This window comes from Triplophysa rosa, linkage group LG6 (genome assembly GCF_024868665.1).
Source record: "Triplophysa rosa linkage group LG6, Trosa_1v2, whole genome shotgun sequence".
NCBI classification, from domain to species: Eukaryota; Metazoa; Chordata; class Actinopteri; order Cypriniformes; family Nemacheilidae; genus Triplophysa; species Triplophysa rosa.
This window is the reverse complement of record NC_079895.1, coordinates 28,219,325-28,247,049: the sequence shown is the minus strand read 5'-3', so window position 1 is coordinate 28,247,049 and position 27,725 is coordinate 28,219,325. Positions and strand designations below refer to the sequence as shown.

At 41.1% G+C, this 27,725-nt stretch overlaps 1 protein-coding gene across 5 annotated transcripts; it reads right to left on the bottom strand.

Moving 5' to 3' along the window:
• Positions 1-7,503: 7,503 nt before the first annotated feature.
• On the bottom strand, positions 7,504-27,183 carry LOC130556102 (interleukin-1 receptor type 2). 5 transcript variants are annotated; one of them, XM_057336801.1, is made up of 10 exons: positions 27,083-27,183; positions 26,608-26,683; positions 24,097-24,361; positions 23,072-23,237; positions 22,798-22,969; positions 14,678-14,734; positions 14,488-14,553; positions 10,184-10,319; positions 9,472-9,605; positions 7,504-9,374 (listed from the first exon to the last, which is right to left on the bottom strand). In XM_057336801.1, exons 1-10 carry the CDS (start codon positions 27,098-27,100, stop codon positions 9,235-9,237), a joined length of 1,230 nt encoding a protein of 409 aa, XP_057192784.1. In that variant the 5' UTR covers positions 27,101-27,183; the 3' UTR covers positions 7,504-9,234. The 5 variants fall into 5 exon arrangements, with proteins under 5 accessions (XP_057192784.1, XP_057192785.1, XP_057192786.1 ...); XM_057336802.1 differs by having other exon boundaries at positions 24,097-24,357; XM_057336803.1 differs by having other exon boundaries at positions 24,097-24,277.
• Positions 27,184-27,725: the final 542 nt, after the last annotated feature.

Sequence of the window (27,725 nt, the reverse complement as noted above, 5' to 3'; positions counted from 1 at the left end):
CGGAGCAGCACTCCTTAAAAGGCAGAGGAGGAGTCAGAAGATACGAGCGACGTCACATACTTTATAAATATGGGTGTTTTTGAATATTTTGTGGTTGTTGGCTTTTTATGGAGTGAGGAGATCGTCTGACAACCCAAAGCTTTGTTACCTTTTTACATCTGATAATAAAACTTGTTTAATTTTAGAGAACGTCTCTGTGCAAATTTTTGAGCATGCAGGACTGCCTTTAAAGTCCAACAATACGTACATGGGTTGGTCTGTCCGTCCGTCCATGACAAGAGAGGCAGAACCATGACGGAACCCCATGTTTCATGTGGAGGGAGGTAATTTTGGCCCTTTTGGCTTGCCATACTCTCTCCGGTCTGGTCTCCTCGTTATTGCTCGTTTATTGTTTCATACCCTTCACCTGTTCCCTCTTGATTTGTTCCGCTACTTAATGCCCTTGTGTTTTCTATCCTGTGCTGGTTCATTGTCATTTGTCTGGTGAGTTCCTGTTCCCTGTCTAGTCTAGTCTAGTTTATTGTAGTCCTTGTTAAATATTATCTCCAGTCTGGTCAGTGTACTTAGTCCTATCTTGTCATGACGTGTTATCCCCTTGTTTTATTATGTTACCCCCACGTGGGTTTTTGTTTTGAATTATTTATTAAAAGTCTGTGTTAACCCCTTACCCGCTGTCTGCGCCTGGGTCCTCCGTTCCTTGTATCTTTGTGTCTCCCTCACCGTTCGTGACCTAGGACACTGTTCTAAATGCACGGCAGATATTTAATTGATAGTTCATATGATTGCACTTAATGTCTTATGGGCTAAATATGGTTAATATTTGAATGTAACTTTATACATGCCTATACATTCAAAACAAACACTCAAGTCTTCTGTATATTTATATATAACTAGGCCACAGTAGATTATATATTGTTGTACTGTACATCTGATCCACCGGTGTGTATTATTAAATTTTCAATTCACAAATGCAATTGTGTAATTTGCAATTTGCAAATCAATTGTCTCCTGTAAGCTATGTATTAAGACCGTTAGTAGATATGTACAAATATTTTAACCTTTTCTGCATATCGTTAGTTAAGCCATGGTTTCTGTAGTAAGATTGGTTTTGCCAAAAGTCACTGTGGCAGTCACCCCTAGCAGCAATCAGTGTCGCCATGGGAACAGAGGAAGCTAACGAGGCACAGCTGTCGGTCGTCAAGACCCAGAGGTGGGTAGAGTAGCCAAAATCTTTACTCAAGTAAAAGTACAAGTAACTAGAGAAATTGTTACTCAAGTAAAAGTAAAAGTCACTATTTTAAAAATTACTTGAGTAAAAGTAAAAAAGTATGCAATGAAAAAACTACTCAAGTAGCTAGTTACTTAGTTACTTTGTATCTGATTATATAGGCCTACTACATTAAATTAATATTAATGGCAATATTTTAATATTACATTTTAATCAATATTTTTAATTATCATAAGCAGATATCTTTGCAATATACTAGAGAGACTAAAGAATAGACAAACACAGAAGAGACAAGCATTTCTGTGAATTTCATCTAGTCCGGATGTCAATGTAGTTTACACAACTTATTTAGAATAATAGACCATGTCAAAATAAAGTGAACCTGCAGAGTTTGGCATTTAAAATGCATTAACTAAACTCAGAGCATTTCCTAAGATGATCTAGAATAGTGGTCACCAACCCTGCTCCTGGAGATCGACCGTCCTGAAGATTTCAGCTCTAACCCCAGTCAAACACACCTGAACTATCTAATCAATGTGTTCAGGTTTGCTTGATAATTACAGACAGGTGTGCTGAAGCAGGGTTGGAGCTGCAGTCTTGCAGGATGGTCGATCTCCAGGAGCAGGGTTGGTGACCACTGATCTAGAACATCTGCAGTGCAATGAAATACACATTTTTGAACAAAGCTCATGTTTTCTCGTGGTGTGTCACGTGTGTGTTGTAAAACGCTCTTACTTGTAAACAAACAGTAAACAGTGAACCACACGCCCATCAACAAGTTTTCTTCCTTCTGTTCTTCAAATGTATATTTCTAAAAGCCCACGTCTCTGTGTCTGACAGGTAATGCGCATGTTGCTGTGTCTGACGAACAGGTCGCGCGAGTGCGCGCATATGGCGGGCATTTATCATTGCTGGCAAACAATATGACACACTTGCAGTTTTGATTGTATAGATATAGATTAATATCCACTTCATCCAACACTCTTTGTGTTCTGCGTGTTCTTAAGTTTCGCGCTACGAGGAGTGAGTAATCCTGCTTCAGATGATTCAGATCGTGCTGCGAACTGAACAAATCATTTGAACTGATTCATTAGCCTATTCAAATGGTTTTGCCCATTGTTCAATTAATGCTTTCAAAAGAATCGACTCAAAAGAATCGATCACTCGGGAATGCCCGTAAAAAGAGACAACAACCTTGAAATAAACAACGCGTTTTAAAAAGCATATTTTAAAATGAAGGAATGAAGGAACGTCACGCAATGTAACGAAGTAAAAATACAGATTTTCTATTAGAAATTTATTCAAGTAAGAGTAAAAGTACACACTTTTAATTTTACTTAAAAAGTACATCTTTTCCAAAATGTTACTCAAGTAAATGTAACGAAGTAAATGTAACTCGTTACTACCCACCTCTGTCAAGACCTCATCTCAGTCGGCATAAAAGCCGGCTTCACAGGAAGCACGGAGAGCTACGACTCCATAACGAAACATGTCCTCAGGTTCAGACTATTGACGACCGACAGCAGCCGCGGACCCACGCACTCAGCAGCACCTGCGCACGTGGGACACGAAGGACACAAGGGACACGGCAGAACATGAACCACCACCCCACAGCACCGCACCAAACCCCGGGGACTCATTATTTCTGTTTTCCCCACTGGCCACGAGCCGCACCTTTAATAAATTCCCCTCCGGGGTGTTGAGAAATTGTGAATTGTTGTAAGTGTCGTTCCTCTACCCGTCACAACTGGTGGAGAATGTGGGTATATTAACGAGAAACGACACGTACCAATTCCCTAAAACCTCCGTTCTGTGTTTCTTGCAGACCACCGCTCTCTCTCTCTCTCTCTCTCTCTCTCTCCCGGGTAGGGCTATCGCCAGTCAGTGCCGCTCAAAAAAATGTTCAATGGACATATGAGTGACATATGCCCTGGTGAGAGCCCAAGCCGCCCAGCTGTCGCGGATCGCCCATCTCTGGCTGCTCGCTGAAGAGCCCACAGCCCCGCAGGTAGCGGAAAAGGTTGTGGTCAACCGCCTCCTGCGAGCCTTACCCTGCCGTCTCCGCCACCCTGTCAGCATGCGCGGCCCCATTACCTTCCGGGGCCTGGTTGAGTCGGTGGAGTTAGCAGAGGCATCAGCCGCCCGCGATACAGGAGAGAGAGAGCGGGGCTGCCACCCCGGAGGGTGAACCCACCATGGCAACCACCGGAGGGCACATCACGACCGTCCACACCGAGCACCCGGGCCTGGATGGCAGGCTGCACCGGGCACTGGTCAACCCCGCCCGGAGCCCTGCGGAGGACAGTGCACATCAACGGCCGTCAGGTCACAGCCACTCTGGACTCGGGAAGCTCTGTAACGCTGGCCCAACCTGGGTTCGTCCCGCCCCATGCCGGGAGGTCGTCCATGATCCCCATCACCTGCATGCACGGGGATACTCGTGAGGTCCCCGCCTGCCGGGTCACAGTGGCCACACGGCAGGGATCCTGGGCACTGGATGTGGGGATTGTGGATGACCTACCTGTGCCTGTCTTGCTCGGGCGGGATTACCCGGGTTTTAAACAGCTGATGGCCACATCCATCCGACCCGCCGATCGTGGGGGCCGCCGCCGAAGCCACGGGAGCGCCGCTCGGCGCTGATGGCCACGGAGAGGGAACGGGAGGGTGAGTGTCAAGACCCTAACCTCTTCTCTGAACTTTTCCAGCAGGTAACCGGGGAGGATCCTTTGGGATCCCCGCATGGGGATGGACCTGGTGGGACCGCTGCCCGGGGACATGAGCACATATTGGTCATAGTCGATTATGCCACCCAGTACCCGGAAGCCATAGCCCTGAGGAAGGCCACCTCCAAAGCCATCGCAAAGGAGTTATTCCTATTCTTCAGCCGGGTGGGTATCCCCTCGGAGATCCTGACTGACCAGGGGACCCCGTTCATGTCCCGGTTGATGGCAGACCTCTGCCACCTCTTACAGGTAAAACAACTTTGCACATCCGTGTACCACCCTCAGACGGACGGACTCGTTGAGAGGTTTAACGAGACCCTGAAGCGGATGTTGCGATGGGTGGTGGCAGAGGACGGGCGCGACTGGGACCTCATGCTGCCGTACGTGCTGTTCGGGATCCGCGAAGTGCCCCAAGCCTCCACGGGGTTTATCCCGTTTGAACTTCTCTTTGGCCGGCAGCCTAGAGGCTTACTCGACGTGGCCAAGGAAGTCTGGGAGCAACAACCAGCTCCACACCGCAGCCTCATCGAGCACGTACGGCAGATGAAAACCCGCATCGACCGAGTGATGCCTCTCGTCCGGAAACACCTCTCCGAGGCCCAGCGCGCCCAACGGAGATTGTACGACCGGCCCGCCCAGCCTCGGGAGTTCCAACCCGGCGACCGTGTGCTGCTCTTACTCCCGACGGCCACCTCAAAGTTCCTGGCATCCTGGAGGGGGCCCTATACCATTGTGGAAAAGGTCGGGCCGGTCAACTACCGTGTCCGTCAACCGGGACGCCGAAGGGAAGAAAAACTCTACCATGTTAACCTGCTAAAAAGATGGATAGCGCCGCCAGCCCAGATGGCTGCCTTCGCAGCGACGGAGCTGCCAGAGATCCCTGTGGGTGAACATCTGTCGGCCATCCAAAAACAAGATCTTCGTAACCTGGTCAGTCAGTTCCACGACATCTTCTCCGAGAGGCCCGGGCAGACTAGAATCATCCAGCATGAGATTCGGACCCCTCCCGGCCTCATCAACAGGCAGCGTCCCTACCGAGTCCCAGAAGCTCGCCGGCTGGCTACAGAAGAGGAGATCACCCGCATGAAGGAATTAGGAGTGATAGAGCCTTCCCGCAGTCCCTGGTCGAGCCCCATCGTGATGGTCCCCAAGCCCGATGGCACTCTCAGCTTCTGTAATGACTTCCGTCGGCTGAACGAAGCCTCCAGCTTCGATGGATACCCCATGCCCCGAGTGGATGAGCTCCTCGATCGTCTGGGAAAGGCACGCTACATCACCACCCTGGATCTGACGAAGGGGTACTGGCAGGTACCCCTGGCCCCAGACGCGTGGGAAAAGACCGCTTTCAGCACCCCCTCTGGACACTGGCAATACCGGGCACTCCCGTTCGGGCTACACGGGGCCCAGCAACCTTCCAAAGGATGGTGGACGTCCTCCTAAGGCCCCATCAAGCCTATGCAGCGGTCTATATAGATGATCTAGTCATCCACTCGGAGAGCTGGGGTGACCGCCTGGACAGATTGCGGAGCATGCTTATCGACCTGAGGAGAGCCGGGCTAGTCGCAAATCCACGAAAGTGCCACCTGGGGTTCGACGAAGCTCAGTACCTGGGTTTCCGCATTGGAAGAGGATTAATCCAACCCCAGGAAAAAAAGGTGGAAGCCATCCGGAAAGCCCCACGACCTCGGAACAAAACCCAGGTACGAGCTTTTCTGGGGCTGGCGGGATACTACCGGTGTTTCATCCCTAACTTCTCTTTTGTAGCCAGTCCCCTGACTGACCTGACCAAAAAGGGGCAGCCGGAGAAGCTCACGTGGAACCCTGAAGCCGAACAAGCCTTCCACACCTTGCAGCAGGCTTTATCATTGTCACCGGTACTCCACACCCCAGACTACAGCTGCCCCTTTACCCTTCAGACCGACGCCTCGGACACCGGCCTGGGCGTGGTGTTATCTCAGAATTGGGGGGTGAGGAACGCCCGGTTGTCTATATCAGCAAGAAGCTCACCCCCGCCGGAACTCGATATGCCACTGTCAAAAAGGAGGCCCTGGTCATAAAGTGGGCAGTCCTGGAGCTCCAATACTATCTACTGGGAAGGAGTTTCACCCTAGTAACGGACCACGCACCTCTCCAGTGGATGGCAAAGGCAAATAACACGGCTTCACAGGAAGCACGGAGAGCTACGACTCCATAACAAAACGTGTCTAATGGTTGTCTCCCCTGTTTTACCTCAGGTTCGGACTATTGATGACCGACAGCAGCCGCGGACCCACGCACTCAGCAGCACCTGCGCACATGGGACACAAAGGACACAAGGGACACGGCAGAACACGAACCACCACCCCACAGCACCGCACCAAACCCCGGGGACTCATTATTTCTGGTTTCCCCAACGGCCACGGGCCACACCTTTAATAAATTCCCCTCCGGGGTGTTGAGAAATTGTGAATTGTTGTACGTGTCGTTCCTCTACCCGTCACAGTCACCAATACAACAACAATAAAAAAAACATGGTTACTACACGTTTACCACTGTTAATTTTCACTGGTCCAGAAGCACTTTCAGTTTAGTTTATTTATTTACTTTTAATCTTACACATACATAATTACATTTTTGTTTAACAGTTTGATTCAGTTTCAAATATTTTTTGTCGTTCAACTCCCTCTACTGGACAAATAAGGAACAACAGGGGCGTAAAACTGTCTGCTCCAGGTCTGCAGACTCCCCATATAGCTTCTGAAGCCAAAGAGAATGCATTGCAGGGCCTGAAGTTCGGAAAAAAAACCTCTTTGTATGGAAGTCAATGGGAGGACTTGCTGATTGGGTTGTACTTCTACATGCAGAACACAGTTCCAAATGGTGAGAGCAAGCTTATTACTGTAGTTGAATATGACAGAAAAATCCCTATTTTTCGCACTTTGGTGGTGCGTCGCTCTAATGGATGAGTCGCCCTAATGGATGAGTCGCCCCTGCTTTTGTACTTTGGTTTGGATAAGACATTGAATTTAAGTTAATTGACCAGTAAAATTAAGTGATCGAGACTCACAATTTTACCAATTTAGTTACCTTGACACATTAAAGAAATGGCCTGTGGAAGGTTAAAGAGCCGATTTAATATGGGGCAAGAAATGTGCAATTCAAATTAGCTTTTTGGAGCATTTAGCTTATATATTTATTAACAATTGAATGTCTAATGAGAATGCATATTAATTATCGTTTCTATATTTTTGTGTCTTGTCAATGTTTTACATGACAAAATTAGCTCTAAACTGCTTTTGAGGATCGAACACAGTTTATTAAGGTAAATGCAAGATCATAATCTACAACACAGACAAGTTTAATAAGTCTGTAAAAGCAAGTCCTAAAGCATAATTTCTGTTATTACAACAATCAGTGCTTTGTCAGCATTAGCAGGTCTGTGAAATCTTTTAGAAAATCTGAGCTTGGTGTCTATACACAGTAGCCAGAACGAGAGATAGCACTGATGTCATCTTTAATGATGTGACCCAAATATTCTGTTTTGGTGTATACATTTAACACTCATCCTGCTAGAGACAATTCTGAACGGTTAAGTTCTTTATTTTTTTGGTTCTAATCACTTGTTTCTGTTATTGCACATCAAATCGAATGCGAGAATGAGAACATATATTTAACAGTTGTTGAAAACCAACACTACTCTGAGAAAAAACAACTAAATCATCAGCATACATAACATTATTAATTATAACAACCATGCAAAACTGTAAACTTGAGGAATCCAAATAAAAGAAAATCTACATCCTTACATGAAAAGACCTTACAAAACACAGAAGGGTATATACTGTACAACAACAGCAGAAACATCAGGAAATGGCCTCAAGGTTTACTGTAACTAAAAGAAAAGTAAACTAAACCTTAAAATAAACTAGGGCTGTCAAAATTAACGCGTTAATAACACGTTAACGCAAATTCCTTTTAACGGCACTAATTTTATTAACGTGCGATTAACGCAGCGCGCATTTTCTGTTTGAACCTTGGCCTTGCCCGTAGTTTGAGAAAGTAAATGATGCAGCAGCAAACAGAAATGGAGAAATAAATAGGTCTTCTGAACGTAAAATACATATATAAAACGATGTCTGATGGTTCTGTCGACAAGACTAAAGTGATCTGCATTTATTGTCGATGTGAATTAAGCTATCACCGCAGCACGTCGAGTTTAAAATATCACTTGAAGCGAAGCATACAACTGACGCAGAGAGCTCTCCTCCTCGCGGCAGACCACACTAGATTGTTTTCAGCAGAGACGGATGGACAACTCCACAAGCAACAGACTCCCCACATCGATAGCTAAATGGGTGGCTACAGCATGTAGGCCAGTTAATGTAGTGGAGGACGAGGGTCTACTTGAAATTATTCGCATCGCATCTAACGATTACACATATGAACTACCTTCGAGAGCCACTGTTACAAGCAAGATTCACGACTCTTACGAAGAGGAGAAAGCGAAAGTCGAGGAGGCGATAAGACAGACAAACACGGTTGCGCTCACCAGAGATTACTGGACTTCCCTCAGTAACCATAGCTACCTGGGGGTCACGGCTCATTATTTTGACACACACTGGAAACGACGGTCGCACGCTTTGACCGTCATGAAGACAGACGAGAGGCACTATGCTGACGTTTGCGCTGAGCACTTTCTGCAGGTAGCCAGACAGTGGAATATTGAATTCAAAATTAGCCCACTGACCACCGATAGTGCACGCAACATGATTGCCGCGGCCAGGCAGCATCCGTTCGAGCATATGCCTTGCATTGCACACAGCCTCCACCGAGCTATCACAGTTGCGAAAATGTAAACATGCCTGTGTAAGTAAATAGCTCAGTGCAGAGAAAGTAATGGGAACCTGTGTTTTTCCAGTTTTTTTTCATGTGTTTAATAGACATGTACAAGTTCTTTGAAAAACATCTATGACCTTTGAAACATGTCTAGTCTCCATGCTCTATGTTGAGTACGGTTTCACTAATAATAAACAATATACATTTGCATAAAGCATCAATATTTGTCCATGCCCATGTTGATTAGAGTATTAAAAACTTGAAAAGTATTCATTTAAGGTACATTTATAATGGATAAAAATGTGCGATTAAGTTGCGATTAATCACGAGTTAACTCATTACAATCATGCGATTAATCGCGATTAAATATTTTAATCGATTGACAGCCCTAAAATAAACACAAGACCAATTCAACAGAACGGATCAAGATTACAGTAATCATCAACAGTTACAAATGGTATAGAATCATCAAATTGTGCTTTTTTGTTGCGCCAGAATATATACCTGTTGTTTCTGTGGCTTTTGACACAAATGATACAGAAATATAAACACAACTAGAATAAAATAGGAGAAGGCCACAGCTACCACCAACCACACAGACTCCGAATCTACAGAAAGAGAGAGAGATACTGAGTAGAAGTTATAGAACCCATTATATTTTTTTCCATTATATGTTTGTTCATAATGTGGACAAAATTCTCCCACCTTCCAGTTTAATTTCAGTGACAACTTCTTGTTTTTTGGCCTGGTTTTGACTGATGCATTTTAATTCAGCTCCATTGTCCTCCTTCTGTAGCTTGAGGATAACCAGCTGCACCTCAATATGATTGGCTGAGATTCTAGAAACACACAAAAATTCAGTAGCTGAGATGAGTTTTCTATGGAGGACCAAAGTACTCAAAATGAAACTGTCTGAGTCTGTTGATTGGCGTTTGTGAAATATTATCCATAATTATGAAAACAAAACTTTTGTGAAATCTGTCTTATTATTATGAAAAACATGCTTTTGGAAAACATATGCCTTTATTAAAAAAATGTAACTTAAAAAAATTATATTATGAAAACGTTTTACCGCAGTAGTCGTTTTTGACAGTAGCTATTATGAAACAATTAATAAGATTTTTTCAGGAGACATTACAAAATAAAGGAATGAATTTAATGAATGGTTAATTTAATTAATTAATAATTACATTGTTGTTAAATAAATTAGAGAATTGTATTAGTGGTTCACTGAATTAATTCATATTTTAATTATTTCATTTTGAGTACTTAGGTCATCCATAGTTTTCATCATAATACTGTGAATAAATTTCACTAATCTATTAATGTTATAAAAGTCTAAGAGCAATGGGTAAAGTTGTGCATTTTAAACAGAAAGATGCACAAATATGATAATATTCAGATTAGTCACACTTACCTCTTTTCTTTCTGGAAGACACGTTTACCCAGATAAGAATTCTCCACTGATGTGCCACCAATCATCCATGTGACATCTGTGAACTCAGCTGATTGGTTCCCAATGAACACTTTGCACTGAATCTCCAGCCGTGAACCTGAAAGTGAACAGCACAATTTAAGACTACAGAGTAGAAGAAACAGAAACAATGGGTTCACCTATAGTTCATTTTAAAAGGACTAAAATCAGAAACGGAATTGGCCGAATTTCACCTTTTTTTTCACAATTTTGTTGGCATTATAGTGGACTCAAAAGAGAACCAAGCTTTTTTTGGTCCTTTTAAGCACTGATGTGATCCCGGATGATTTCTTGTTGACACCTTAAAGGGGTCATGTGACATGGCTGAAACTAATATTATGGTTTGTTTTAGATGTAGGCCTAATGCAATGTGTAAACACGATTTAAGGTTGAAAAACGCAGTATTTTACACATACCGTGCATGTTTGTATCGCCTTTCTGAAACGAGCAGATTTTTTACAAAGGTCATCGCTCTTAAAAGCAAGGTGTGCTATGATTGGCCAGTTAACCTGTGCGTAGTGATTGGTGGAATACTGCAAGCATGTAACGCCGCTTACCATATTTGGAACATCAGGTTCCTCTTCAGGTACGCCCACCTTACTTGCTTATACATTTGGGCGGTCTTAGTCAAAACATACCATGAACTGACGAGATAGAACGCATCTTTTGTTTTGACACTTTAATTTTTGCAATTTTATGTGTCTAATACATGCATGGGCAACTTATGTATAACACACCAAAGACACAGAAAAACACGTATTCGCGCCACATGACCCTTTAATAAGAACTCAGACCCTAGCTTTCTGTGCAGCTGTGGATTTTGGGTATAAAAGACAATAAGTCTACTTTAACTATCATTGGTTATTGTTTCAAGTATCATGAATTAAAAGCATTTATATATATATATATATATATATATTGATTGATTGCTAATAATTGAAAAATTTGTTAGTTCAAATTGTGTAAGCCAGTATTAATTGAAAATATAAGAGGAATGGAAATAAATGTAGACATTAACCAAGATGTTGATAATGTGATATTCATGTGATATAATGTGATATTTAATAATGAGTGCATTTGCTATTCTTCCAGCTGCTCTAATTCATATGTTAGTGAAAACTATTTATGTTTCGGGACATATTGAGATGATCTGTTTCATTGGTCAACACAGTGTTTTGGTGCAAAATTTCAGCTTACCCACCCCTAAATGAAACTGATGTAAATATGGATATTAACAGAACACAGCTTCAGGTACTGCAACCCTCCAGGTTCACATGTCGAAACGAAATGCAAAGTGGACTGGGACCTCATTGCTTTCACATTCTCCCAAGTTTTTTTCTCCATTTATTCATAATTTTGGGGTTTGGGTTCCTCGCCACTGTTTCGTGTTGGCTTGCTTACCTGGAGACTGCTGAAAATAGATTAGCCCAGAGCTATGTAAATTCCACTAACATTGCCTTATTAGAATGGTCTTACTCTTTCCATAATACCATGTACTATTTTATTTTGTTTTTTTTTCCTTCCTGTAAAGCTGCTTCGAAACAATGCAACATTGTAAAAATTGTTACGTATATAAATCAAATGAAGTTTACATTTACATTTACATTTAGCAGACGCTTTTATCCAAAGCGACTTACAAAGAGTATAAGGAGCAATAAGCGATATGTCATAGCAATAATGCAATAGGTGCCAATACAAAGTTACTAGTTTCAACAAAAGCTAGACCAATACCTATTGAGAGAAAGAGAGCGGGTTAGTGTTTTTTTTTTTTCATTTGTCTGTCAAGTATTCACAAAAGAGATGGGTTTTAAGTAGTTTTTTGAATGTTGTGAGAGATGTGGTTGACCGGACCGAATTAGGAAGAATGTTCCACCAGGAAGGAGTTGTGAATGAGAATGAGCGGGAAAGCGATTTACTGCCCTTATGGGAAGGCAGTACAAGACGCCGCTGGTTCGCTGAACGCAGGGATCTTGATGGGGTGTAGGAGTGTAGGAGGGTGTGACAGTATGCCGGTGCAGATCCAGTGATAGTCCTGTAGGCAAGCATTAGTGACTTGAATCTGATACGGGCTTCAACCGGTAGCCAGTGGAGGGAGATGAAAAGGGGCGTCACATGAGCCCTTTTGGGCTGTTGGAAGATGAGGCGTGCTGCTGCGTTCTGGACCAGCTGGAGCGGTTTGATAGCCTTTGCAGGAAGACCAGCAAGGAGAGCATTGCAGTAGTCCAACCTTGAGATTACCAGGGCCTGGACAAGGAGTTGTGCCGCATGCTCAGTGAGATAGTGTCTTACCTTTCTAATGTTGAATAAGGCATATCGGCATGACCGCGATGTCTTTGCAATGTGATCATTGAAGGACAGCTGTTCATCAAATATGACTCCGAGGTTCCTGGCTGTTTTGGAAGGAGTGATTGTGATATGGCCAAGTTGGATGGTGAGATCGTGTTGCACCGTGGGGTGTGCCGGAAACACGAGTAGTTCTGTCTTGGCCGGGTTCAGCTGGAGGTGATGTTCTTTCATCCAAGCCGAGATGACCTCTAGGCAGGCTGTGACCGATAGCAGTGCAGTCTCAGTGGAGTGGTTTGTTTTGAAGCCAGACTGCTTGTCATCCAGTAGTTTTTTCTGGGATAGGTAGGATGACACCTGGTTGAAAGCTGCCCTTTCAAGTGTTTTTGCAATAAATGGGAGCAGAGAGACAGGTCTGTAACTGTCGGTAGTAGAGGGGTCCAATGTGGGTTTCTTCAGTAGGGGCATGACCTGGGCCTGTTTGAATGTGGATGGAAAGGTGCCGGTGAGCAGGAAGGTGTTGATGATGTGTGTGAGTGCAGGTGCGAGTGTGCTGGATGTGGCCTGAAGGAGATGGGAGGGTATTGGGTCAAGGGGACAGGTGGTGGGGTGGCTGGAGTGAAGTCTGGTGACTTCAGTGTCAGTCAGTGGGGTGAAAGAGGAGAGTTCAATGTTTGAAGTGAGGGAGGTGATTTGAAGTTGAATTAAACATGTCATGAAAATATAGCACCACAAACGGACTCCCAAAGGAACTGTACTTCTCTGGTGGAGGTCGGATTACAGGTCCTTTTAGGGAGGTCTCAGACTGAATTGCTAGGGTTAGGTGTGAAAACCCAATGATGAAGCCATATTTGGTGTGGAGCTGATTTTGAAAGAATCTTTTAAGTAAACGAATCATTCTCGTTCACGAAATGCATCGACTCATATGCCTCATTCACTGAAATCTCTCCCTCGAGCACAGAGAGCGTCTTGCCTTAAGAGTGTCTAAAGCACGAGCCAATGGCGTTTGAGTATGAGCTCTGACAGAGCATATGATTCATTGAAGGTACTGAACGAACAAGCCGGTGTTTTGTGTCTGAACGAGAGAGATCTCGTTTGTACACGAACGAAAGGAACCTCTGCTTGTCGTTCGTGAATGACATGAACGATCAGTCATCTTTAAACAAACATACATCATAATTCAAAAAATAACAATAATAATAATAGTAATAATGGTAGTACTTGAGGTAAAAAATGAAGACAGTACATGGTATTAAGACACATAATTTATCATTATTTTTCACATATTTTCCATTATTGCAGCAGCTCGCTTTCCAGTCTCTGCTGAACGCTTGGTTTAGTTCATATGAATCTCCTCAATCTGATAAGCAATTCACCAGAGGTAGGTAGTAACGTGTTACATTTCCGGTTGCCATTACTTAAGAAATTAAAATAATGAGCAAACCTGTCTGAACTGGTTTACAAATCAATTTAAATAATTTGTTATGTTCTGAACTGGATCATTTGAAGCATCAGACACAAGAGATTAGATGTTGAATGATCTGACATTTTAGAAAAGTAAAAAGTTAAGTCACATTATATAAGTCGATGTCGACTAGTTGCTGATTATGTCATTAATTAAAAACAAGAGATAGGAATATTTTGCAACAAGTGTGCAAGTTTGGCAAAAATATGCCAAACATATTGTGTGCTGTTTCAATGAGGTACTATGTTCATTTTTAAGTCCCTTAGGATAAAAAAACAATATAATATGAGAAAAATATATAAATATAATATGAGACCTTTTTGTTCTAAGGTCTTAGGTTGGCACAAACATTTTACCTTTGTTTTATCTATTAGTGCCCGTGACACTTTCAATGGACTTGCCGTAAATTTCATAAAAGTTTGTCTTTATAAACTGTGCACGCATAATTCCTCAGAGATGAAATGATTCATTTATAACATTAATAGCAGTGTACACTTACCACAATGACTTTTAATGAAGGATCCATCAACAGGAAAGGTAATGTAGGGAAATAGATAACTTGATGCTGTATAAAAATTATTAACATTGTTAACTCGGGTCAGATTTTTCTCTTCTTTTTATTTAAAGTTTTTTTTGTAGACACATCAATGTGGTTTTAATCAAATTTAAATGACATTTCTGACACTCACATGTAAACACTTTGGGATTTTCAGAGATTACAGGAGAAGGGCTAGAAACTTCTAAAACTGCAACAGTAATCAAAAGAAAATTATTCAAATAGATAAAACATTGGAGAGACTAAAAAAATCACCTGACAAAAGTTGCTATTTGTTATCTCTTATTTACAGTTTGCTCCATTTAGCAGTGCATGGGTTATACCAGTGGTTCTCAAACTTTTTCGTTGTAAGTCCCCTTTGTGTTAAGGGCATCGCTTTGCGGCCCCCCATATAAAGACGTATAATCTTAAACTTAAAATTTTAATTAAACCAAAAACATTCAGCTATACAATGCTGGAACCCCAATTCTTTTGGTTGGTGGTGTCATTTTTCTGATGTTTGATTGCATAAAATCTATGATAAATTTCAATTTTTCATAAACTGCCACAAAATCTGTGGCCCCCTGGATCCATCTTGGGGCCCCCAGGGGGCCACGGTCCCCAGTTTGAGAACCACTGGGTTATACAGTGTGGACATGTGGCATCTGTAATTACTGTGACACAGCCAGGAAAAGCAGCCTTGCTTACTGTTAATTTATTCTAACACAAAATCTTATTTTGTGGTTTTACATTTGTTTCTGTTTATTTGAATTGCTTTTGTATATATTTTTGGTTGGCAATTATTATGATACATTTGTGGACTCTTATTATGAAGGGCCTGCCAAAAGGAAGTGAGGGGTGGCCATTATAGAAAGAACAGTGTGTGCTGAGGGGGGAAAGGTACAATGTAGCTCAGAGCAACAAGCTCTTGAAATAGTTTTATGTCTAAAATGCTTTTGGGGGCTTAATGGACACTCTTTTGTCATGGTTCTGCCCCATCTTGTCTTGATTTTCTTGATCTTGTGGCAGAGCCATGACAGAACCTCTTGTTTTATGTGGAGAGAGACAGTTGTACTTGCTCCCCGGGCACTGCAGTGATAGCTGCCCACTGCTCCGGGTGTACGTGTGTTCACCACTTGCTGTGCGTGTGTTGACTACTCTCTGGATGGGTTAAATGCAGAGGTCACATTTCGGGTATGGGTCACCATATCTGACTAATAGGTCACTTTCACTTCACTTTCACTTCACTTCACTTCACTTTTGGCCTTCCATATACTCCCTCTCTCCGGTGTAGCGTCTCTGTTCACGCCCTTTCATCACGTTATTGCTTGTTAATTAGTTCATGTCCCGCACCTGTCCCCTTCTTGATTTAGTCCCCTTTATATAGTCCTCATGTTTCATTGTCCTGTGCTGGTTCATTGTACTGTTGCGTGTGTGTCCTGTTTGGTTAGTTCTTGTTAGTTTAGTTATGTTAAATGTTTAACTTTAGTCTTGTTTAAGTGTAGTTAGTCTAGTCATGTTTTATACCCTTGTGTTTTATTGTGTTACCCCCACGTGGGTCTTTGTTTTGTATTTTTGTAGTTATTATTAAAGTCTGTCTTGTTAACCCCTTACCCGCTGTCTGCACTTGGGTCCTCTGTCCTTGTCTCCGTTTCTCACCCCGAGAATAACGACAGAATGAACCAGCACCTTTCTGGACCCAGCAGACAGAGGGATCTCAGCGGGAGGGGTCGATGCCGCCGGACTCCCTTCCAGGGTCGAAGCCGCCGGACTCCCTTCCAGGGTAGAGGCCACCGGGCTCCAGTCCAGAGTCGGGACCGCCGGACTCCCTTCCGGGGTCAAGACTGCCGGAACCCCGTCCAGGATCGAGACCGCCGGGCTCCCTTCCAGGGTTGAGGTCATCGGATTCCCCTCCAGGGTTGAGGCCGCCGGTGTCCTGTTCTCGCTGCAGATCCCTGCCGGCATCCCAGCTGGTACCCAGGCCTGTCGAAGTCGACACCTTGTCTTGTTTGTTGTTTCTGTCCTTGTTTGCTGCCCAGCTGCCAGAGAGCGCTGCCCAGCCGTCGGAGATGCTGCCCAGCTGCCAAAGAGCGCTGCCCAGCCGCCGACATCCTGTCCTGTCCAGCCGGCCATCCAGCCAGCACCATGTCCTGTCCATCCGACCTTCCAACCGGCGTCATGGGTTGTCCTGCCGGCCATCCAGCTGGCGCCATGTACTGTCCAGCCGGCCTTCCAGCCGGCACTGTCTTGTTTGAGCTTTTTTCTATGTATCACGTTTTTGGTTATGTATGGTTATGGTTTGTTTTGTCACAGTCTGTCTAGTCCTGTTTGTTCCTTGAGGAGCATCAGGATGCTGCTCCTTAAGGAGGGGCTTCTGTCATGGTTCTGCCCCATCTTGTCTTGCTTTTCTTGATCTTGTGGCAGAGCCATGACAGAACCTCTTGTTTTATGTGGAGAGAGACAGTTTTGGCCTTCCATATACTCCCTCTCTCCGGTGTGGCGTCTCTGTTCCCGCCCTTTCGTCTCGTTATTGCTTGTTAATTAGTTCATGTCCTGCACCTGTCCCCTTCTTGATTTAGTCCCCTTTATATAGTCCTCATGTTTCATTGTCCTGTGCTGGTTCATTGTACTGTTGCGTGTGTGTCCTGTTTGGTGAGTTCTTGTTAGTTTAGTTATGTTAAATGTTTAACTTTAGTCTTGTTTAAGTGTAGTTAGTCTAGTCATGTTTTATACCCTTGTGTTTTATTGTGTTACCCCCACGTGGGTCTTTGTTTTGTATTTTTGTAGTTATTATTAAAGTCTGTCTTGTTAACCCCTTACCCGCTGTCTGCACTTGGGTCCTCTGTCCTTGTCTCCGTGTCTCACCCCGAGAATCATGACACTCTTTTATATGAACCTTCTTTCCCAATTGTACAGGGCCGCATTTCCCGAAACCTTCTTATCGCTACGTCTTTCTTAAGTTATACCTTAAGCTGTACTGATTCGTTAGTATGTTTTCCCCGAAACGTTCTTAGTTAAGTATACCTACTGAAAGTCATACGTTCAGAAGGTTGGTCTGAAGCGCTCTTAGCCAGTGGTGTAGTCGAATTGATACGCATGGTTACTCCGTGTACCCACTAGAAAAGATCGAGATATATTTTTTAAGTGTATACCCACTTAAAAAAGCGTGGGGAAACGTAACACCATTTTGAGTCAGAAAAGTGTGACGCACTGACTTTTGGACCATTGGTGCACCCAGGATATATGAAACAAAAGGAGATCATGAAAGGCAAGCATTTAAACTACACTATTTCAGTGTTTTCGTAAGCCTGCCCCTGAAGCTACTGGTGCTTCGGGTGACACTGCAGTAGGCGTTACAGAAAATGAGCCCGACGAGGCTGATGCTACGCTGTAAGCAGGGTCATCCTCTGTCGCGATAGCGTCCCAGGGTCGCAATTGCGTACTCTGTTCGCCGGTATATTATACTTTCTGCTGACAACTCACCCCCACTTTTAAAACAACTGCGTATTCTTTAATAAAATGAGCATACTGTATTTGTTATCATTAACATAACTGTAAGGGGATTGTTGGCATATTAAATTGTATCTATTAAATGAGGGAGAAAGGGAGTGATAACTTATACTACAATGTAGGCTATATAATTGTTTTCGATGATAAGAGATGAGAACTCCTGGTAAGTCAGGCTAGAGACAATGCCAGCAATCTATAAGTGCAACGGGTGCTTGATAAAACTGCACAAATGTTCATTGTTAATTATTATAGTTAACTATCAATGTCAATAATAGGCACAACTTGCACTCATAAGTGTGACCCAGTGTGTGAAAACTAGACAAAAAAAATCTAGTTATTAGTGACAAGAATCAGAGTTTGATTTTAACCATTTATTTCAATATGATTTACTGTAAGTCTTTGACATGACATGATCTTAGTCAGTCAAAACCAGTAGCGAATCATCTTTCTAAAGTGTTGTTTTTTGCTAACTTTCCGCCATCTGGGGGGTTGTTCACCAGTAATCTCGCAAAGCGGAAGCAGCACACGAAGCAGGTTTGCCAACCGCCAAACTTAAAAAAGAAGAAGAAGAGGAAATGCGGAAAATCTCATTGAAAATGGATGAACTTTGTTATCAAGTCTCGGAAAAAAAGAGAAAAGCTGATCAACGTTGTTCAAAACAACAGGAGGAAGACTTTGTTATCATGTAATTTGATCATCAAAGTTATTTATGGTTTATTCGGCCGCCGTGCCTTAATTCATTCTGGTTGCTGATGTGAGCTTAATTTGAGACGAGTGATTTTGACTGGTCAGTCTTAAATTTAACATATTGTGCATATTTGCTGTTATTCTGCATAATGGTGACATTTTATTTACATTTACATTTAGTCATTTAGCAGATGCTTTTATCCAAAGTGACTTACAGAGAGTTCAGGGAGCAATAAGTGATATGTCATACAGGAGCTTTTATCAGATAAATGGTAAATTTACTATGGTCAGTTCTAGGGATGTAACGATTCACTCAGCTCACAATGCGATGCGATTCACGAATCTGATCTCACGATGCGATTTATTCACGATTTACTCACGATTTATTTTTAAAAAATGAGTTGAAACAAATTAGAAATGAACAAGTTCCCTTGCATTATTTCTTAAATGCTTCACGTTTCTTTGCATAATAAAATAATGTTTTATTTCAAATAACAAAAGTAAACTGCGATTTTATAACAAATTAATAATAGAAAAAGTCTCTTTAATATAAACAAACTAATACTGTCTGTGCTTATCTTGGATTTTTTTGCATTTAAGAAATATCAGCATCCACGTTTAGGTTTGCAGTGAAAATAGCGGCCCCTGCTGTTCAAAAAATGTATTGCGATTCAGTTCAAGCCTCAACCGAATTGAATCGTCACTCATTATAACCGATTTTCAACCGGCTCACGGTGAATCGTTACATCCCTAGTCAGTTCCATACGTTTAGTTCACTGTAACTTAACGTTACCAGTTTAATATTAAGATTTATTATAATCACAGTTTATTCGCTGAATCTCTGTGTACGCAACCCTGTCCATTATTCCATTGAAGAGCACATAAACGCGGCACACCGATCATAATGCACATGTGAAATAATGATTTGTATTTGTATTGCATGTTATTTTAGTGATACTTTCTTGCTGTGCCATTCGGCTTGTTGCGTTTCAAGTCTGGAGTAGCATTGTAAATGTATCATGTGTTAAGTGTGATGGTATAATGATGTATGCGCACTTCTATAGGAAAGCACGGTAAGGTAAAATAAGGTTAAGTGTGTTGGTGTGGGTTTGGGGGGGGTTGCGCATGCGCGTGCACAGAGGGCCAAGGCTCAAACGTCACGGTTCGCTACTAGTCAAAACTATATAAAAATCTAAAGATTATGCTTTCACATGATATTCTTTACATTATGTTGGTTGCCCTGTCAGGAATTTCAGGACTACATGACCGGGTAGAAGTCAAAACAAACCAGCACGGGACAGAAAACAAGAGGGCCTTAAATGGAGAAAACTATCAAGGGATAATTACACTGGGCAGGTGAGGGGAATGAAATGCTAATGGGAAGATGGATGGGGAAACAAGGGGGCGGGGCCAAGACACGTGACAGGAGAGCACATGGCACAAAGCAACAACAAAGGCCATGTGCTTCCACACAAAACACAACAAGCACAAAATACATGGTACTGTCATGACCCTGTCCACAGAACTAGAAAACTCCTGACAAGGAGGACAGGACCATGACGCGCTCTGTACATGAGTTTAAATTTAAATTAAAGCTCTAGTTTCTCTCCCAGGCATTTTAGGTACACTTGTTTTAAGTCCTTTATTATTTTAGTCATCTGTTGTTTATGTATTTCTTGCTTATGCTGGCTCTGTAAAACACTGTGGTCAACTTCTGTTGTGTTTATGTGTGCTATATAAATAAATGAAATGAAAATGAAATGACATGCCCAGCTGAAAAAATAATAGTACCCTGCCCAAAACACAAGAGATCCAGATGGGGATCAATAGAACACCCATTAATGCCCAATACATTCTTTTTTACATATATAACTGGAATAATTGTGGTTCATAATAGTAATAGTAAACCAATCGAATTTATGTAATATTACTTTTTAGCAGGGAGGGTTTTGTGTAGAAATAGTATATCACGAATAAATGACTTTATAGCTGGGTTTTCACATGGACCACAAATGTGCATTGACATTTGCCAGCTGAAAAAACCTGTGCTTTGGGGGTTGTATACATATGCCATCTAAGGCTAAGTATAACTCTTAACTGGCTGAGTTAAACAGTGATTAACAAAACCAGCAAGTCCCCCCAGCTGTCATTGGCTATTGAAATCTTTATTGAAATAAATCTTCCAGAATGCTCTTGATTATATAGAGGCATACTATATGCATCCGTGAGTGTGGTGGTGCTTATACAGGTATATGGGTTGTCGATCTGGGACGGGTGAGTAGGCTGGGGGGAATCAGAGTATACTCACTACAAAAAATAGACTACACCACTGCTCTAAGCTATACCTTATCACTGTTAAGAGTTCACCCCGCTAGTGGCACTGTGAAAAAAAGCTTCTTTACATCGCAGTCTATACAAATACAATTCTAAAGTTAAACACACCCGTATATTGACGTGTTTTCATGCAAAGAATATTGTCTTTACACTGATGGTTGTAAGCTTTTTACTGATATTATCTAAAGGTGCATCAGCTGGCAAACCAAATAATTTAGAGTATATTTAGAGAGATACATTGTGGTAAGAAGTTTAGAACAAACTGCAGCGATACAGCAGTTTTTTTTGCAAAATCAAAGACGGCACACCATCCGCGGAGCATTTTAGTGCATTTAATCTGTGAAAACCTGGCTACAATTTATGCTGCAAGTATAGTTATAGAAAAGTTAGCCTGCCATGGCAGAAAATTCAGCAGCTTTTGGATCTTGTTGGTCTGACTTTGTCAAGACAAACTCAACGGAGCATCCCCTAAATTCAGCTGTAGGTGTTTTACCTGCTATGGGTGTTGATTATATGTTCCGCGTTCTGCGCTTTTATTGAGTAAATACAGACACTATAGCAACATATATTATGAGAATATAAATTAGGGGTTCCCAAACACAGGTATAAACAAAGGTAGGCTGTCATGGCACACCTTTTAAATAGAAAATAGGGAAAAAACCTTTACTTTTTATATTTTTCGTCATAAATGAATACGTTTAATTGCAATATCAATTGCACAATTATGGCATACTTGGTTATATTATTCCCCTTGATATTGTAAGTGCGATTAATAATGTTGATTATATTTTAATGTTTTAATAAACGCGTCAATAAGCAACATGCTTCGCGCTGTACATGCGCTGCTTGCGTATCCAGTGTCCAAGCACAATAAACGTGCGAGTGGCTTTGCGTGACCCTCCTTATTAACCCAAGTTTGAGAAACTTTGATATAAATAACCATACTGGCAGTAGATGTAGCAGGTTGATACATTTGGGCATGAGATTGCGGGTTCGCACACTCATTTTACAATTAAGTAATATCCATGGTTGGATTTAGTTTGCAATTTGGTTTATTTTTATCCTATGAATCCTAAAAATTGCAACTTCATCTATTTCTAAAGTGCTTATTTGATAAAGAACGCCTCACATAACGCAGTGAAGCAGTCCCTGTATAGAGTGAATAATTGATTGTCGAACGATCGATATCCATTAATTCAGCACCACCGCCATGGACAACACCTGGTAACGTGGGACGTAAGAAATTAACCTCATAAGGTACAGTATAGTTGGGAAACACGCCTAGAAAAGGTATAACTGGAGTTAAGGTGTTCCTTTAGAGTCTGCTTAGTGCGCCAAGAGACAACGTTATCGGGAAATGCAGCCCTCAAGACTTTTTCTGAATGGGGGTTTCTTTTGTTTTTAAATGTTTTAGGGTCCAAAAATTAGAGCTGTTTAATGTGATTGTGTTGGCAATTATGATTTATATATACTGTATCCTTTTTATTTTTATTAAAGAGCTGAAGATAAAAGGACTGTTTCAAATAGATTTTGTTATTAACAAACCACCTATTTATTTTTGGAAAATGACTTTGGTCACAGACCTTTAAGTAATTGACCTGAACAGGCTTGAAGTAACTGATTAGTGCCAAGTAAAAGGTCTTTGTGTTTTTTTAGTTTTTGTTGTTAATGAAACAACTTGATTTATTTTTAAAAATTGCATTTGTTACATTACTACAAGCAGAATGTTGACAATTTGTTTACCTGACACTCTCCAAGTTCTGCTCACATTATACTGGATATTGTTAAGAATCACTTTTAGTCTACAAGTGTAGAAGCCCTCATCTTTCACAGAGATGTTTCTGATGGTCAGTATTATTCCTCTTTCAATTGTGTACTGTCCTTCACCAACAGTGAGAGCTGTGCTCTGAAAATCCTGTCAATTAACAAGCAAATGACAAATAAAGACAGTTTTTGTTTGTTTGTTAATTTAATTATTTGTTCGTAGATTAGGTCTACTTCATTACATTTGACCTACCTTGTACCATTTTGGATTTTCTGCCCTTTTGAAATATTTCAAATGAGGACAAATAACTCTTGTATTCTCTCCTGTGTGTGCGGTATAGGGCATTACAGTGATGTTGGCTTCCTCGGATTCATAGATGGTTATGGAAATATTCCCAATCAAGCAGTATGTGTCTCCACTAATAAGAAACGCAGACACCACTTAGACAGAATATAATGCAATTATTTATAAAGCAATTAGGCAGATAAATATTTGAGTTACATTTAAGCACATAATGATTATTTATTATGAATTTTATTGTTTTGGGGGGGTTATTATTTATTTGTGGGGAATTACAATCCAGACATTTGCTCAAAGAAATTCTTGCAAATTAGCTGGCCTCGTTTTTCAATCTAACGTAGAAACAAGCACAGATCTGTGCACATCTGCGCAATCTTACGAAAGGGTTAACATGTGATTCATGACAAATTAGTTCGCCCCCAATTCCATTATACAAATGATTGTACATTGATTGTACATGATTGTACAAGTGTGGTACATAAAAACAATAGTCAATTAAATATCACGCCCCTATAAATTCAGCCTCACCCTAGAGTTTTGAACATGGAAAATGTAACCCAGCCAAGAAGAACATCTCCAAAGTTCAATTGAGCCTTATTGTCATTCCACAATGTGGTGATAAAAAAGGAACAAAATATTGCAACTCAAAGGATATATTAAACATACTATAAATAAACTATAACCAGTAGAAAAAGGTAATGTGACTCAAATATCTTCTATAAATACTTCACATATATTCTTTAATTTTATACAGTTCAATATAATAAATTCAGTTATATTACAGTAGTTTTTTATTCATTTTAGTTTTAATTGTTGGCAATATAATCAGAAATCATCTCTCATGCTCATGGGAGAACTTATTTGAGACTTTTTGCTTAGCTTTTCCTCAGACATTGCTACCTACAAAAGGTTGAATTCTACTACATGAGTTTTTACGTGTACGTTGAGTTTGTATGACGTGTGAAGTAAGATCTAACCTTAAAACATAGGTGTAAATTCCAGAATCGGAAGGGTGTGATGGGAGGAGCAAGATGCCACGCCCATTCTGCACCACCCTATCACAACAACTCTTTAGACTTCTATGGTTTCTCTGGTTGGTGTGATTAATATGGAATGTTGAGCTGTTGTCCAATTGCAGTTTCCTGTAATGAATTGCATCTTCAAGAAATGGAAATTTTATGATTACCGCTTCTCCTTGAACGTGAAAATCAGGGATCTCTGGACCAACCACCACACAGCTGTCTAGGCCAATTACAAAGTGTTATGGAGTAACCAGAAGACAAAACAAAATAATCATCTTCCCTTACAGAAAAGACTGATGAATTTCACGTTTTTCGCATGTGATCACATGACATGTGCAACATGTGGTGACGTGATCACATGTGGAGACATCACCACATGTCGCACATGTTATCCTATGTGTTTCACATGGGATTCACACAAAATGTTCCAAAAACACACATTTCACACATGATCACGTGTCTTTTGTACATGTGAATTTTGTGTGTCTTTTATGTAAGGGTTGTGAAACAAGTTATTGTCATAATCTTTAATAAAACTTTTCATAAAGCTCTTTTTATTGATTTTTATTGTTCATGGTAAACATATTATTTATCTTTAATTTGTTTTTATAAACCTTTTTTTATATAAATATGTTTTACAAATGTATGACAATACTGCTTTTCACTTGTTTTAGTGCTGAAAAAATTATGCTTTTAAAATTGCATATATGGGTGCGTTTACACTTGGCATTAACATGCGACCTGTATCTGGATGTTGTCCACATACACATTGAAAAGACAAGTGTAAACGCGCTTCTGATCGGAATGTCATCCGATCAGCGTGTCCAGATCCAGAGGTAGTCGAGGACGCATTGTGATCGGATCTCAGTGTAATGTAAACGCAATCCAGACAGTTTATCTACATTTACCGGTACAATTTCACAGAAAACCCGCCCGCTATCATTATTCTCTCGTCTGTCCGAAACCTCTCAGACTGCGGAGCAGCTGACAAATGCAGAGGAAAGTTTACTCTTGCTCCCGAGCGTTGCACAGTCGTTCATTTTCCCACGAAATGATCACGGATACTTTAACCTACAGAGGATTTGTGTCAAATCACACAAGATGTTTTACTTGACCACTTCAGCTGTATCATCGCTGTATTTGTGACTGCCATGAATGGCGTTGACTAGCACACACAGCGCCATCTTAAAACACATCATTTGTTTATTTTCATGTCACAGACACGAATGGCAACACTATACCAGCTTGTTTCTAACATACGTGTGTGTGTTTACTGTAGCCTATACGGCGTAATCAACTCTCCGGTTCCCCGAGGGCTGCTGCCGCTTGTGTCTCGTACGGCTCTCACTAAATCGTTGGTGTTTCGAGTCTGACGTCATCACCCAAACTTGTTTTTTCATCAATTTTAACAATCATAGGTAGTTTAGATGGTTAGAGTAAGGTTAGGGTCAGGGTGTGGGTTAGGGAAGGTTTCGTAAGACTTGAAACACCAAAGATTTAGTCAAAACCAACAAGCCACGCCCACGGATCTGACTCGAAAGTACCGTCCCCGGAAGACAGATTAAGCGGCAGACGGGCAGCTTGAAACGGAGCTCTGAACACGCTGTATATCATTTACACACAGAAACAAGATTGTATAGTGTTGCTTATAGCTGATGTCAGTAAGCACGATATTTAGGGCGCTGACCAAAGAAACGACGCGCTGTCACTTTCAGCCGAACCAACTCAAATAGACGAGAACGATGTAAGTGGTCGCTTTTGATCATAGGAACTTCGGCCTACTTATGTGATTATTTTATGTGTCTGTGACATGAATAAACAAATGATGTGTTTAAAAACACTGTTAGAGTCTGTGTGTGCGCACGAGTGAAACCCGCCACAGCTCAAGTACAAAAGCTTGTCATGTTACAAACGTCCTCTGCTTATACTTTCACATATAAGATCATTAATGGTTTTAACCGCGGTTTACTTCCCACCGCTGCCTCAAGTTCAACATGGCTGCGTATCAAATCTGTAACATGCTCATCCTCCCCGTTATACATGTTGTGTGAAATCTCCCCGCACCGGGGCTATTTTTAAATTGCAGGCTTATTAAAATAATGGGCGGGAAACTATAGAGATCCGCTCAGTTATTCAGATGTGGAAGCCACTTGATGACAAGTGTAAACGCGCTGTGTCCTGATCGTCTGAAGATCCGATCTGCTTGTTCGGATCACCTAGATCGCATGTTAATGCCAAGTGTAAACGCACCCTATTTATATTACTTTTTAAAAACATACTGTAACTGTCATTTTAAAATGTTTCTAGGCCAAAACATTTTAGAATATTTGATCATATTATGTAGATTTTTGCTTTTATCAACCCCTCCTACTATAAGATCCATAAATCTTTACAAGACAAATAATAATCTCAATTCTGTAGTATTTTCCCACAGAATTATACTTTTGTAGATTTTAACTCACATACCTTTTAGAGGTAGTGCAGAGGTAAGGACTAATGTCATGGAAAGCATTATAATGCATATGCAGAAGTCAAAGACACACTGTCAAGAAAAAACAAACATCACATCATTAAAAGCCAAACTAAATGTCATACAGTTAAAAGATTAAAAACCTGATAAACCAACCTTCATAGCATCTAATGTACAACATAATCTATACAAAATTGTGAGTTAAGTAAATGTAACCAAAATTTTGTCCTTCAAGCAAATATAAAATTCTGTTAATATTTATGTAAACATTTAAAAGCGAATCAAACTAGAATGCTTATCATCTTTGACTCAACCCAATTAATTTTTGAACCCCAATATTACTCTTATTTTTGGTAAATACATGTTGTTAGTCAAGAGTATGATGAGAACCATACATATATTTACATTAAGTCTTTGTTACAATGAGAATATTCAATATACATTTTGTAAACGCAATGAACTGATTCTCACCTTTCTATTGACGGTCATGATGAAATAAGCAAGTGATTTGAAATGAAGCAGAGGAATATAAAGACTTGAATCTGCTGTCAGCCGTTCTCTGTTTTATGGGCAGGTTACAGGGGAATCCCTGCTCCCATGCACAGGAAGGTTCCTCATCAATAAGTGGAAACTCCACATTTTCAAACCAGAGCCCTGATTATATCCCATCATAGACATTTATGAAAATAAACACACAAAGATCATGACATGCGTTTAATGGAGATGAAACACTTAAGTTGTGCTTTTTGATGCATGATAAACTCTTTGCAGCCCAACAAACAAAACACTCTTTACGGTTATAGACAGACAATAATGAGGTGTTTGCATGCATATTCAGAATTTTACACTCTTTCTGAGTAATGCACTAAGTTTAAAATGTTGGGTAAATTACTTGGTAAAATCTAACTTTGATTCATGCTGTAGGTGTGCGTTTAGCAGGCTTTTAATGCAATAGTGATGTTTCGCGTTTGTACATTTTGGAAAGAAAAGAGGAAACTGTTGACACATTTGCAGTTCCCCTTGTGAATTCTTCAAATTGTATTTTAAACAGTATAATGTATAGCAGACACACAGTCTCATCTATATTAATAAATATGAATGTGTATTTTAAAAT

Bases quoted from the DNA above. Each gene is read 5' to 3' on its own strand.
- LOC130556102 (XM_057336801.1), bottom strand. The intron at 24,362-26,607 runs GTATGTGAGTTA...TAATTGGCCTAG, and splicing joins CTCTGCACTACCTCTAAAAG to ACAGCTGTGTGGTGGTTGGT. The intron at 14,554-14,677 runs GTGAGTGTCAGA...ATTTTTATACAG, and splicing joins AAATCCCAAAGTGTTTACAT to CATCAAGTTATCTATTTCCC.